The following is a 13,928-nucleotide window of genomic DNA, read 5'->3' on the forward strand; positions in this document are numbered from 1 at the left end:
CGGGCTGAAGCAAGTTAATCCGCTCATCCTGGGAAGTCGTATGATTTCGGCCCAGATTATCTCTGAATGGAGTGCTGCTTTCAGCGTGGGAATAACTCTTTCGTAACAGATAACAATTACATAAAGATGACAGCAGAGCAACAAAACGCTGATGCAGTGTTGCCAAGATCGTCCCATCAGATATCTTTGTGACGCTGAGTGGTTGTGGCGATTCGTCCTCCTCTCTTACTAGCGTGTACGCAAACTGCTTGCAGTGAATCATGTCAAGCGAGGGCTTTAACTAGACTGCCTTAACTAAGTGACAGTGATGTGGCATATACCTTCAGTGGGAGACTGAAAGTCGTAGTAATTCAAAGGTACCCCGCTTTCAGTTCACTATGCTGTTTTACAGGCCTTTAGCGCTCCCAATCCGAGGCATAGCTACCGACCCGTTACCTCGAATGAGAAGCGATTGAAGGGCGTCATTAGTAGCCCCCCTCACACCCCTAGCAAAACTTATGCTCACCTAAAGCCTAAATGCCAGAAATCTAGCCGGCCTTCAATGTATTGTTTCGTCTAACAGGAGCAAGTCGTTTGTTGAAATTTTCAATTCTCAGGGGGTTTTCCTAAGACCTGGACAAAGACAGAGATGAAGAGGATAGAATAATCACGTGGTGTTATCTAAATTCCGCAGATTTTCTACCAGTCGGTGGCACTCTATTTTCACCAGAAACGTATTTAAGGGGCAGCCTACTGTAGGAGGAGAGTATGAGAGGGGCACTTTCTGATTTATCTTAAACCTTAAAAGCCCTAACGAAGGAACTCGCGATTCAAAAGGAATTTGTATTTAAAGAATCAAGAAAAAATCATTTTGAAAAGATGGTAGTGCCTACTGTGTCTTTCTGATGCGGTTAGCATGCCCGCCTTAGAGTCATAAGTGGATATACTAGATTCGTGACTATGCTACAGAGTCATGCAGATAAGTATTTCCGCGAAAATACTCACACGCCTCACCACCACCGACAGAGAATCCTGTCTATACTTGTCTATGCAGTCGCTCTGATTGGCTATAGCTCTTTTATGAGGTCCCAACCACGCGGCTTCGCGCGGGTAACTCAAACTAAGTTCGGCATAGTGGCTCCAACGCGCGAGTCTTCGCGACGAGTCTTTCAAGTTCGCCAACCAGCCGAAAGAGATAGAGAGATGGAGCCTATGACTGAGTAATGACTGACCACAATCTCTAAAGTTTTCACACTAAAAGCTCCCTCGAAGTGAACTCAAACCGGTCGGGTTCAATCTCTGGTATTCTGGCTCAGTATTCAAGCTTCCCAACGACACGTAGAGACACACAGCTGCGATAACCTGGGGCGTGTTTCCTTGCGCTGTGCAGCGTGGTGCAGGGTGTGATCCTGATGGACATGGCCACGAGCTTGGTGTCGGCGTGCCTCATCTTTGCTGTGTTGGGAAACCTGGCTCACGTCACGGGCCAAGCCGTCGAAAGCTACGTGCACGGGGGCTCGACCAAGATGTTCTTCACGCTCATCAGCGAGTACATCGGCGAGGCCAACTACCCACAGCTGTTCGCCTCGCTATTCACCGTCACGCTGCTGCAGCTCGGGCTCTGTCAGGCGGTACGGGGGCTCGAAATTGTTGGCTTTCCATTGAGTTGATACCAACACCTTGGTTGGAGTTAAAACGCTTTTTCATTTTAAATTTGCATTAAAAAACTTTCAAGGCATCTCCACTTTTTTTCGGGAACTCCATTTACACACTCCTTACATCCTTAATGTGTTGCAAATGACTGCCCTGCTTGTCGGACGTTGCTGTTAAAATCAGCAATCTCTCCCTTTTTTAAAGCAAAAGCCCTTCTGGCTCAAGCTGAATATCTCGAGTCTGCGAAAGATACCCGCGAGATGTACTGATGAGTCTGCGAGTTTCTGCGAGATGCATCAGCGCGACGTCGCAATTGTTCAGAATGTCAACATAATTTTACCGGTAAAGACTTCGAAATCGGGTGTGACGACGAAGTGAAAGAAAAGAAAGTAATGATACTTTAATCAGTACCCAAACATGAAAGACAAAAGATGAGAATATATAGACAGGAAAGAAGAAGGAGAAGTGGAATTCCCCATTAGGCATTTAAGTGAAGCCAAGCGTCATCCTGAATTTTTTCTCTCATCGCATAGAGTAGCAGTCGTAAAACGCATGAATTTGTTTTGTGCAGTAGAGGGGCGGCTAGCCGCTGCGCCATGGGCGTATTGATACACGGAGGGATTTGAGGAGCAGAAGGGGCTTGCACCAGGCTTGCTTCGGTGGCATGCTTTCTGGACTACAATATGCAGCGGTTCTATAACATATTTTCATCGTTGATAAAAACTCCAGGAAAGGTAAATTTCAGCATCTTCGCTGATTAGAGGAATTTCATTGCCCACCGCAGAGTAATCACGATTACTATCAAGAAAACAAAATACGAGCGTATTTTCGTTCCTGTCACAATAATTTACGACTAATTTCTCAGCGACTAAACTTGTTTATTAGCGGAAATCCCTAAAGCAAAATAAAAGCGACAACAAAATTTGGCGGGACACACTATAGTATTGTCCAGTCTACTTACTATTACCAGCACGCGACATTGACGTGACCTGTCTTTGCGAACTGAGTTCTAGCAGAGCTATTTCTGCTCCCTGGATGGTAAATGCGAGTATTCATGGAGGAACACGTAGGTGTCAATGGCAGGGAGGAAAGCACTTGTGCTTGTATTACGGATGGCATCAAGTGTACTGCTAGATGTCAAGGGGCACTTCCTGAAACTTGATTGGCTGACATTGTGTAGCTGCAAACAAATCACACAACACATATATGATTTTGTTAAAATGACGTAAAAGATGTGCTGCCATTGCCGCAGATGGCAGAAGTTGGGTCCCACGCTTAAAAAAAAATCATGGCGCGTAAAATCAGGGCGAATCTGACGTGGATTATTGGCGGCTATTAGCTCACTGCAGCTTGGCAGACAATTACACTGGGTGGGGAATTATCTGTCCACGGTTGGTTAGTGCGACAGCCTGACGATTCATTGACAGGTTGCGCAAGCGGAGGCTGCTCCGGCGTTGTGTGAATGTAAAAACAGGGAAAAAAGGTTCTACTGGTGAACTATAAGCTACGCATCAATGACCAGTTTTACAGATGGAATGATAGCTTTAATACCCGTAAACCAACGGCCAAAATCAATAGCTCAGCTCACCAACGATAGCCATACATCTCGCTGGCTCCGCTTGCTCTCTTTAATTCCAAGAAGCATCGTAAATGTAACTGAGTAACTAGAAGACATTTTGCTCTTTCATCAGCCGCATGTTTGCGTTATCTCTGAAACATGGCTACACAACGCGATTCCAGAGGAAGAGATAGTACCACCCGGTTATGGTATGATGAAACGATATAGGGGTTCTCATGGCGTGGGCATAGCGGTAGTTAAAAAATCTGGTGTTGATGTTGTTTTATCCGATCGAATAATTGACCATGAAAGTTTGTTTTTAAAAGTGACTTTTCGGGGACTTTCGTTTACTTTGTGCTCTATTTACCGTATCCCAGACTCTGATTATTCATACATGTATAAGCTGTGAGATTTTCTTTTGTAGTTTCAAAGGAAAAATATGTAATAATACCAGGTAACTTTAATTTTTCAAGTATGAACCTAAATGAGTAGACACGTACATTTTATGTTTTGATATTTTTGGCTTATTCGATCCTCCATGGTCTAAAACTGATGGTCTGCAACCTAGAAATGTCGCATCACATATCAGTAAATTAACTATCGGGGCACTTATCAGGACCACTTTCGGAGTCGATCTCTCTGAGCATGAGCACCCGATTACGTAAAAGATGCCAGAACGCCCCTCGCGCGCCTCCTGCTAGCAAGGCTGGTGATGACGGGTACACGGAATATAATGACGCACACCTTTATCAGTTTTCGTCTGCATGTGATCCCACTTGCAATGAAATATGGTCGTTGAACGACGCTTCAGCGTAGCTTCGAACATCAAGTTTATTTCACCGGATGACGCGGACGTTGCCGACATTGCCAGGCACCTTGATTTCTAACCGCTCTCCAGTGACTCAAGCGACGAACCATGAAACACCAGCGACAAGTGCTTGGTCGATTAGCATGTAGGAATGTCAGCTGGTAGTACATATTGAGCAAAGGAAGGTGCTGCTCTCTCAGCCCTGTTTGCCAGCGCTGTCATCGAAGCCGGCGTCCGAAAAAAATGTGTTAGTGGATAGTTACGGCATAGCGCGATCAGCCACCGATACTTGCTACACCGCCCGGCTACTGCGCGCGGCTCGTGTACTCACGCGCTGATTAGTATCAAAACGGTAGTGCTGTGCCGCCGTCCAAGCAAGTGGCGCCATCTGTCGCCGTCAATGCGATATTCGCTGTCACCAATTTTTCGCGAATCGCTGTTCGCGTACATAAGAAGCCCTTTTAGAGGACTTTCAATGACGGATAAATTGTGATGACTATTTAGCCAATACTGGAGTGCAGGCAGAAGTGATTACAGGTATACAACTTAGGTTTTGTTTTCTCAGCCTGTTTAATTTAATTGCTGCTCAAATGCCCGGTGCGATTCGCCTGGCGTCTGCTATCTCTGCTGTTGAAGGCGTCCCGCAAATCAAGAATATTTTTTAGTGCGAGATGTGCTGCCTAGTAAAGCGGTGCGAAAGTCCAGCGCTTTTTACAGCCCGTTCTGAAGTGCCGTCTGCTGCCACTTCGATGCGAAACCGGCTAGGCCTAGCGACATCTAGGGGGCAGGCAGAGCACAGCACAGTTAGACTCCCGGCGCGCCCGCAGGAGGCACCGTCGCCGAAACTTACACACTTGTGCTGGCACGCCATCGGTGCCTAAGTTATGTATGCCAGTCATCATGTACATCAGGTTCAGGATATAGGTACCAGTCAGGCGTAAAATGCAACTAGTAAACTCTACATTCTGCTGCATCTTTGAAGAGCCTTATATATATATATATATATATATATATATATATATATATATATATATATATATATATATATAAAGTGGAATCCACTTATAACGATACCAGATATAACTATATGTCGGTTATAACGATCAAGTTACTTAGATTTATCGATTTTCCCATTGCCCCTATGTAAAAATAAACCACATATAACGATATGATTGCCGGCGATATATTGATATAGCGATAGAATTTTGACCGCCTGGAAAATATTTACTAGGAAATTTCGTAAGAATGTTTGCCAAAAAATAAAATCATTTGAAGAGAATGACGCGAAAAGTGCGCCATCATCATCGCAATCGCTGGAGAGAGAAGGTGGGTAGAAGGGGAGCGCTTTCTTGGCCGCCAGACCGTTGGCGACAGCCGTGCGAAGGGTGCGGCCTTATCGCCATCGGCAATATCGCACGATTGTACTGTCAGCAGTAAGAGATTGCGGGATCTCCAGCGCGTGGCAGAGCGACGGAAACTGCGTCTGAAGCACACTTTGCGTTCGCCTGTCCTTCCTTCGCTATCAAGCATGTTATCGCGTCGCTTGCTTCCCTGGGATCCGCTTTTGACGTTCGTTGCCGCCCCTGAATCGCTATCCCAGGTAGCAAAAAGTGGGCTATGAAGGGTGGGCCCCGGTGGGTCCGATTTAGGCAATGCAGGACAGTCCCGGTGGGCTCAAATGTGGGTGCTGCAAGAGGGGCCGACCTAGGTCTGAAGGGGGCTGTCGACAAAGCCCTCATGGGCCCCACTAGGGACCGATGCACACAGCCCTTGCGGGGCTGCCCACCTTTTTTCCCGCATTGCCGAAAGGGCACATCCCGCCAGCTGCCCACGATGGTTCTACTTTGGACCGATTCGAGCAGCCGCTCTGGATGAACATTTTTTTTTATTTCGGTTAACCCCTCAGATAATGACATAGGACCGATGCGGGTTCTATAGCGCAAGCCGCACTTGGGCTTGCCCACATTATTACCATATGGGCCTGACGCAGGAAATGGATGGGAAGCCCTGGTCGAAGTTTTCCAAATCAATATTTATGTACATAATTAGGTAATTATTTTATACATGTCCGCACTTTCTAAGCAGCCATAATATTGAATTTTACATTAATTCATAACATTATCTAGCCTAAATGACTTCATGCACATCTTTCTCTGGCTAGTAATATTGTGCCGAGAGGGGCAGGCTTTCCACAGAAACCACATAAGGAGCAACAGTTAGCAATCAGTATGTTTTAGTATTTTTAGCACAATTTGCATGAGCGCGAAACTAAAGCCATGTAATATTTCTAACCGACTTAATATGGCAAAAACTGTTATACAAATCTTCTATAAGAGTAATTTAGGGCAACATCTAATACAAATAAAAGGTTGGAAAAAATGATTACACAATTGCACGCACGCCTTCTAGCCCCATTACGACCAATGTGGGACCTACAGCGGTTTTGTGTGGGCAGCCCCAATTGGGCTGGGTGTTGTTTTTGAACCTAAAGCCCACTTGCTGTTGCACGTGCCTTCAAATTCTCCACAAGGGACCGATTTTGGTATCATGCGGGCCCTCCCGCCTTCCAGCCCCATTACGGCTCATGTGGGATATAAAGCAGTTTTGTGTGGGCAGCCGCAATCTAGCTGGGTGTTGTTTTTGAACCTAGAGACCACCTGCTGCGGCACCTGCCTTCAAAGGCCCCACAAGGGACCGATTTTGGTACCATGCGGGCACGCCTGCCTTCCAGCCCCATTACAGCCTATGTGCGACCTAAAGCGGTTTAGCTAAGGCTGCTTAACTTGGGCTCTTATTCTTAATTCACCTGCCCTCAAGTAACCTACAAGGGGCCGATTGGGGCAGGATGTGGGTATGTCCGCTTTTTTTTCCCCAATAAGGCCGATGTTGGTCCCACAAAGGTTTAATGGGGGCGGCCTGATTTCGGATCTATGAGGGCTTTCCCATAAAGAGCCAAAATTTAGGTTGGATTGTCCTGAAATATCCGTCAAGGGACCCTTGTGGTCTGGATGCAGGAATGTGCTCTGCATTAGCCCGAGCAACGCCGCTATGGGACCCATGCAGGAGGAACAGGGGCAAGCCCAAATCGGGCTGGCCCACTTTTGCCCCATCGGGGACCGATGCAGGTTTTATGATGGTTGCCCTAGCCCCATTTGCCCACATCAGACCTACTGGGGCCCCTCATTCTGTGCTACCTGGTTATGTCACCATCAATGCACAGGGCGGAGGGCAAAAGGCACCGCGAACACTGCCCATCGCAAACTGGCGGCGAAAATCACACAGCACCTCAGCGGCTTCTGTGTCTGATTGTGCTGCTGACAGTACGCGGAAGATGGCGCCGACTAAACGGAAGGCGATCTCTCTCGAGCTAAAGCACCAGATTCACCAAGATTTCCGGCAGGGCTTCAAGGTAGGAAGCCTCACTAGAAAGTATCGGCTGTCGCAGTTGACGATTTCGACAATAAGCAAGGCTGATGTCCTCGAGAAGGCCGGCTCCAACCGCCAGGATGGCCAGCAAAAGGGGGGTAGAGTCCCTTTGTACAGAGATGTCGAAGAGAGTCTCTACCAGTGGTTCCTGAACGCTCGCAACCGGAATGTTCGAATCACAGGAACGATTCTTTTTGCAAAGGCGAAGAAATTCGCTTTGCTTCTGGGACGTGAAAACTTCAAGCCGGGCGGAGGATGGATCCAGAGATTCAAAAATCGCCACGGCATCGTTTGCAAAAACGTGGTCGCGGAGGCTGCCTCGCTGGACGTGTCGGCGAAAGACGAGTGGCTGGCGACAAAACTGCCCGAGCTGTTGGAGCGCTATGGTGGAAAGAACATTTTCAATGGGGACGAGACAGCGCTGTTAAACGAAATGCTGCCTTGAAGGACGCAAGCTTTTAAAGGGGATCGGTCCGAACAAGGTCCGAGTGACTGTGTTTTTGTGCGCCAGCATGAACGGTAGCGAGCGTCTCAAGCCGTTTGTGATTGGGAAATCCAAGAGGCCCCACAACGTACACATATACATGTGTACGTTGTGGGTGAACGTACGCATATACATGTGTACGTTCACGCGCATAGAGTATACCTAGGCTGAACTAATTGTGACATGCACCAACGCAGACAACATGAAAGGCGATCGATTCAATCGCGCAGAAGCGCAGAACTTTCCAAGGGCGTACAAGCTACACTGACACAACGAGATACCCTGTGTCGTAACTTCTGTTTGCTCTAATAACTCTTCGTCATAATTGTATGATGCGTCATGTTTCATATGTACAACTTTTCGCCACAGAGATGTCACTGTCGATAGCTTTTGAACAATGGGGTCTTGCCCGGCTTGTAAATAAAATCAAATTAAAATTTTTTCTCGATAACTTAAGAGGTTGGGATTGCTTGTGGAGCATCTGTATATAACTGGGAACACAATCGTATTCCTTCCGGCGCTTCGAAAATTGGTATCTATACACCTTTAGGCAGACTTGTTGACCTCCGGTCAGCTGGTCATAACACTGCTGTTCAAAAAAAAGGTGGGCAGCGCAGCCAGTAGCTAACGCTAATTGATACTTTGAGACTGCATGTTGTCCTCTGACATGGACCATGCCGGCTGCGAGGCTATTTTCGGCATTAAAATGCCGCTGATACGTGAGCGTGAGTGATTATAGATTCCTATGAGGAGCAATGCTACTTTCCACTGCCATTTTGCGCCAAGCCACTGCGAATATTCGGTTACCGTTCTTGCTCTTCAGCTCCTTGCTACCGCGAAAACTCGCTCCGTCACTGCATGAGTAGCTTCCGCCGAATCTCCCACCACAAGTATGTCATGATACACTATTACCACAACACCGCCATACATTTCACCCACCTTCACTGCAACCCGAGGCGTCACCACTGCGGAATTAGCCTCAGGGGCTTGGTTCCTGTATCATCGCCGTTTTTTTATACTTTTCGGTAGTATGTAGTAGTAAACGACCGTGCTTTTTTCCGACATTGTTTTCTCTTTTTCTTCAGAATGCGTAACCCGATTGTGCGCATACATAACCTGGCACCCTCCTACAGCACACGTCAAGCGTACGTTACGATCTGAACACAATGACGAATTGTCTAGAATGGGGCCCCAGTTTAATTGGAGGGGTATGGAGACGCCTTCGTCCTGCAGTGGGTATTGTATTGCTAATGATGATTACAACTGTAATATAGTCTTTAATAGGTTGTGACTGGTCTCCGTGCTCCCGTTTACATGCCCTCTGCAAGAGTGCCCAGTCAAATCGCGCGCTCAGGTAAAGCACGGGATATTCACTGGAGGCTCCGCCACACTGTAGTGTTGGAGCAAAACGTATACTGCTTGCATGCTTCCCAGAATTTCAAGTGTCTTGTTGCACCATTTCATAGGTGGCCGGGGTATGGATGCTGGTGACGTGCCTCACGGACGAGTTCCCGTCGCTGCGCCCCCTGACGGGTTCCCTGATAGCCTTCGTTTGCATTGTGGGCTGCTTAGTGAGCCTGCCATACGTCACCCCGTACGGATATGTGGTGGCGCTGCTGCTCAACCGGTTCGCAGTGCAGGTGAGCAGCTTCCCCCACTGCTGTATACATCTAGCCTTCGGATACATACTCACCTAGAGGAGTATTAAGAGCTCCCAAAAACTTTAGCATATGGTGAGAACGGTAAGAAAGCCTTGTTGCGCCCAACCAGGCGTACGTTACTCGTATATTCTAGAGGTTTAGCGCGCCATTAACGCTGGCAACTCTAAGTGAGTAGAAATCGTTGACAGTTCCGGTTCTGAACTGTTTTTGAAGTCAGGGCAAGCCATTAAAGTCCGCGTGCTCTTCTCTTTCTGCCGCGACAAATTCAGCCTTATGCCAGTTAGAACGTCCGTACAGGGGAAGCGCTATAAGGAATAAATATGAAACGATATTATTCATGTAACATTTAACGGGTTATGACGTCACTTTTCCTTGTCCACGCAGGTTTTCTTGATTTGACGGCCCGTACCACTAGGAACCCTTCAAAAATGATATCTACGTCCTAAGCGACTCCCCGCCCATGCTTTGACATCGCAAGGCTACTGTCGATTTGTCTACCTGTTTTTTTTTCTTTTTACCTATAAACTTATTCTATATATAGAAATTTTTCATTGACCACCTGTCATGATCCATGTAGAGGGGAAACGTTGACAGAAAATAGAGGCAAATTGAAAACAAGAAATCCAGAAGGGGACCAAAGATTACTCTAAAGAAGGAGACAAAAGTACGAAGTGGCAAGCAGAAAGCAGTACGTGCGCTGTCACGGCGAATTCCAGAACAGTTCGGACATCCATAGGATGATTTCTCTTGTAACCGACCCCAGCGAGGGGTTCTGAACACTGGTCCGAGGCTGTTGCAAAGCTACACGGTTGGGAAAAGGCTCTGCTGGCTTTGCCCCTGTTCCTCGGGCTCTCTTCATCCTAGTAACGCCATTGACTCAACGTTTTAGGTGGTGTTCTTCGTGGCCAGCAGGTTAACTCGGGAACTGCCTGTTACGACGTTGACACAGCTTACACTGACCATGTGAAATGTCGTTTTGTTATGGAAACGGAGGTTTGGGTTTGCAAGTTAAGTACTGGACAGATCACTTTGAACGAAGACACTAAATATATATTTTTGTAAGACTGATTTGAAATGCGAGTGCATGCAGTTTAATATGCAAAGAAAGTACTGCCACCAGGGAACTAGGGACAACAGTTCTGAGAAAGTGGCAGAATATTCTACCACTGTAGGAGTCGGTGTCCGCGCTGTTCGCAGATCCCCGTTCTGCTGGTGGCGTGCATGGAGACGGTGTCGTTCGTGTGGGGCTACGGCGTGGACCGGCTCCTGTTCGACATGACATTCATGGAGCAGGGCACAATGAGCCGTTACTGGGTCCGCTGCTGGAGCCTGTGGACTCCGTGCGCGCTGCTGTTTGTGCTGGTGGCCACGTTCGGCGCTCTGCAAGACTTTGTGGCTGACCTGGAGAAGTACACCGTGCAGGCCAGACTCGCCTGCCAGTTAGTGCTGGCCGGATCGCTAATCGGCATCCCGTTCCTCGTCGTCACATGGCTCATGGAAAACAACCTAGTAGGCGGAACTTTGAACTTGCATATGCTAATTTTAATGGTCGACAAATTTACGACAATGTTAGTTATCTGTCTTTAGATTTTTTAGATCGGGCGGTATAGTGCAGATTGCAGCGGACACTTGAAAAAGGCAGACTGCTTCAATTAGTGCGGTAGGTTAGCAAAATATATTAGTCGATATGTTAATTTTCATTTACTGGGTACGTCGTATTTGCAAAATCGGAGCTCATCCTTCAAGAGTGTAGCTAAGAATCAAATCGTCAAAAAATTTAGCCCGCGTTACTAGACCACAAATGTCACCCTGGTAAAAGTCCTCATATAGTAACAGAGCGCGTGTGACGTATATCGCTCCACCCAGAGATTTTGTTATTCTGCATGCATTACCTGACAGCCAGTTCATTATCATTTTCTCTTCAAGCCCGGCCTCGCTAATAGCCGCTGCGTCTCTGCCCAATAGGCGCACTCGTACAGTCTGGCCTCAAAGCGTGCATTGCCGATGCGATCTACGCCGAACGCGCCCGCTGGCGCTGTATTGCAACGTGAAGCCGCCTATCATCTTCAAGCGTTCTGAAAAACACTATAATTTTTTCAATGAATTTTTTTTTTCCGTGATACCCTATTTGGGAAGAAGCTCCCACTATGCAAATAAAAGAGACCTCCTAAAATAGGAATATAAAAGGTTAACATATATAATATATTGCGAAATAATTAAAGCATTCTTCCTCTTAACCTGGTGTTCGGCGAAGACCCCAATATAGACCTAGGGCTAAAAGATAATATAAAATCAGTTACAATTTTTTATGGCTAAAGCCTTTCTTGGCTCATGGCCAAAATCTCGCGAGTCCGTGATTCAGCGAGATCCGTTCTCCTGTTAAAACGTTCCTGCCATATCCATGACAACCTAGCGGGCGCGACGACGAGCTGAGCTGCGCTGTACCGTTAATCCCAAACTTGGCATTGAAGCGCTCAAAGGAATGCTCCGCAGAAGCCGCGATGGTCTACCGTTCAATCTCACATTTGCAGGAGCATGGCATTGAACCCATGCTGAGGACAGAAATTTTCACTGTGCAGCACCAGCGCAGGCATCGCTAGTAAAAACTGCAAGGGGCTCACTATGTACCGCTTACAGCAGCAATGTTAGCGCTTCCGCATTTTTCCAATGCAGATTCTGCACTGCTCTCGAAATTTTTTTTAATCTTGACCTTCTAAAGAAACACCCGGCATACGCGGTACGTGTAGGTCATGTTGCTCGGTTAAAGTGGCAGGATAACCATAACAGTATAAGTTCCGGATATTGGTAGATTTGACTGGCAGAACACTGAACAATTTACAGCACCCATAAAGACAGAGGTAATATTTATTTTTGCTTGAAGCAACAACTTTGTGGTTAAGTCCTCAGTGTCCTCTTAATAAATCTTGACATCCTAGGCTTAGTGTAAGCTCGCCTCCAGGATTACTCTGTGATCGACTGTAACTGTCTTTAAATGCAAACATGTGTTATAAGGCCTTGTACATAGCCTCGTAGCTGCCCCACTTGAAAGGCGTCAATGTATACTTTCCTTACGAGTAGCAGCGACGCAAGTAGCACGGAAGCCTGAAAAGGCGGAGTGTGAAAAATAGAAACCATTATGAGGCGTGGCGAATGCTTTAATTTCAAGCTAATGCCAAAGAAATCCCGCACTGCTCTCCCTATGGCTCAGTTGGAAGCGTTTAAATTTCGGCACCCTCCTCCAAGCCATTTCCTCACGGCAAGTTACCCCGACATCTGTCGCAGGACGTGAACCTGTCATTGCTTCCGTGCGCTCACTGGGGCCCTCGGGAAGCGATCTACTTTCGAGCCTACCACGAGGCTATCAAACACTCCGACTTGCCGGCCCAGAAGAAGGTCCACAAGACGGACCGCAAGGAGACGGTGGCCGAGCGCTTCACTCTGTACTTGGTGCGGCACAGCCCTAAATACGTGGGTCGCTTCATACGGGCTGCGGCCGCTGGACCGGGACGATTGCTGGTCACTCGACGAATGAGGGACCCATTCCCCTGCGAGTAGACGATCTGCCTTGCATAGGGCTCAATAAACTTCGGCTCATTATTAAAATGCACGCAGATGCGTCGGTTGGTATGATTGGATAAATTATTTGGACACTACTTTGCAAATGAATGGAACTCGTTTTTTCCCACTGCAAATAAATCATCATCATCAGCCTTACTATGCCCACTGCAGGGCGATAGCCTCTCCCATATTTCTCCACTTAATCCGGTTCTGTGCTAACTGCGTCCACTTGACCCCTGCGAACTTAACCTCATCGTCCACCTAACTTTCTGCCGCCCCCTGCTACGCTTTCCTTCCCTTGGAATCCAGTTTATTACCCTAAGCGACCATCGGTTATTCTCCCTTCGCACTACATGTCCTGCCCATGTCCAGTTCTTCTTAATTTCCACTAGAATGTCAGCAACTTGAGTTATTTCTCTGACCCACTCTGCACGCTTCCTATCTCTTAATGTTACCCCTACCATTTTTAGTTCTATAGCCCTTTGTGTTGTCCTCAACTTCAGTAGAACCCTCTTGGTTAGCCTCCATGTTTCAGCCCCATAGGTGAGTACAGGTAAGATGCAACTGTTGTGTACTTTCCACTTGAGCGATACCGGTAAGCTGCTAGTCATAATCTGCGTGTGCTTACCAAATGCGCTCCATCCTAATCTTATTCTTCCTGTTATTTCCTATTCATGGTTCGGACCTGCGGTTACTACCTGTCCTAAGTAGACATAATTCGCCTACTACTTCCAGTACTTCGCTACCTTTCGTAAACTGCTGTTCCTTCCCGAGGCTGTTGAAGATTACCTTAGTCTTCTG

The 13,928-nt window shown here is 47.2% G+C and overlaps 1 protein-coding gene across 1 annotated transcript in view; it reads left to right on the forward strand.

The window, feature by feature from the left end:
- LOC146174386 (sodium- and chloride-dependent glycine transporter 2-like) overlaps positions 1-13,124 on the forward strand; it is a 50,764-nt gene extending 37,640 nt beyond the window's left edge. The window contains exons 6-9 of the mRNA XM_084584987.1: positions 1,370-1,610; positions 9,375-9,548; positions 10,767-11,078; positions 12,852-13,124. Coding sequence (XP_084441113.1) covers positions 1,370-1,610; positions 9,375-9,548; positions 10,767-11,078; positions 12,852-13,124 — 1,000 coding nt within the window. The remainder of the gene's footprint in view (positions 1-1,369; positions 1,611-9,374; positions 9,549-10,766; positions 11,079-12,851) is intronic.
- Positions 13,125-13,928: the final 804 nt, after the last annotated feature.

Source organism: Amblyomma maculatum, chromosome 11, assembly GCF_055883805.1.
Source record: "Amblyomma maculatum isolate TAMU_Amacu chromosome 11, ASM5588380v1, whole genome shotgun sequence".
NCBI lineage: Eukaryota > Metazoa > Arthropoda > Arachnida > Ixodida > Ixodidae > Amblyomma > Amblyomma maculatum.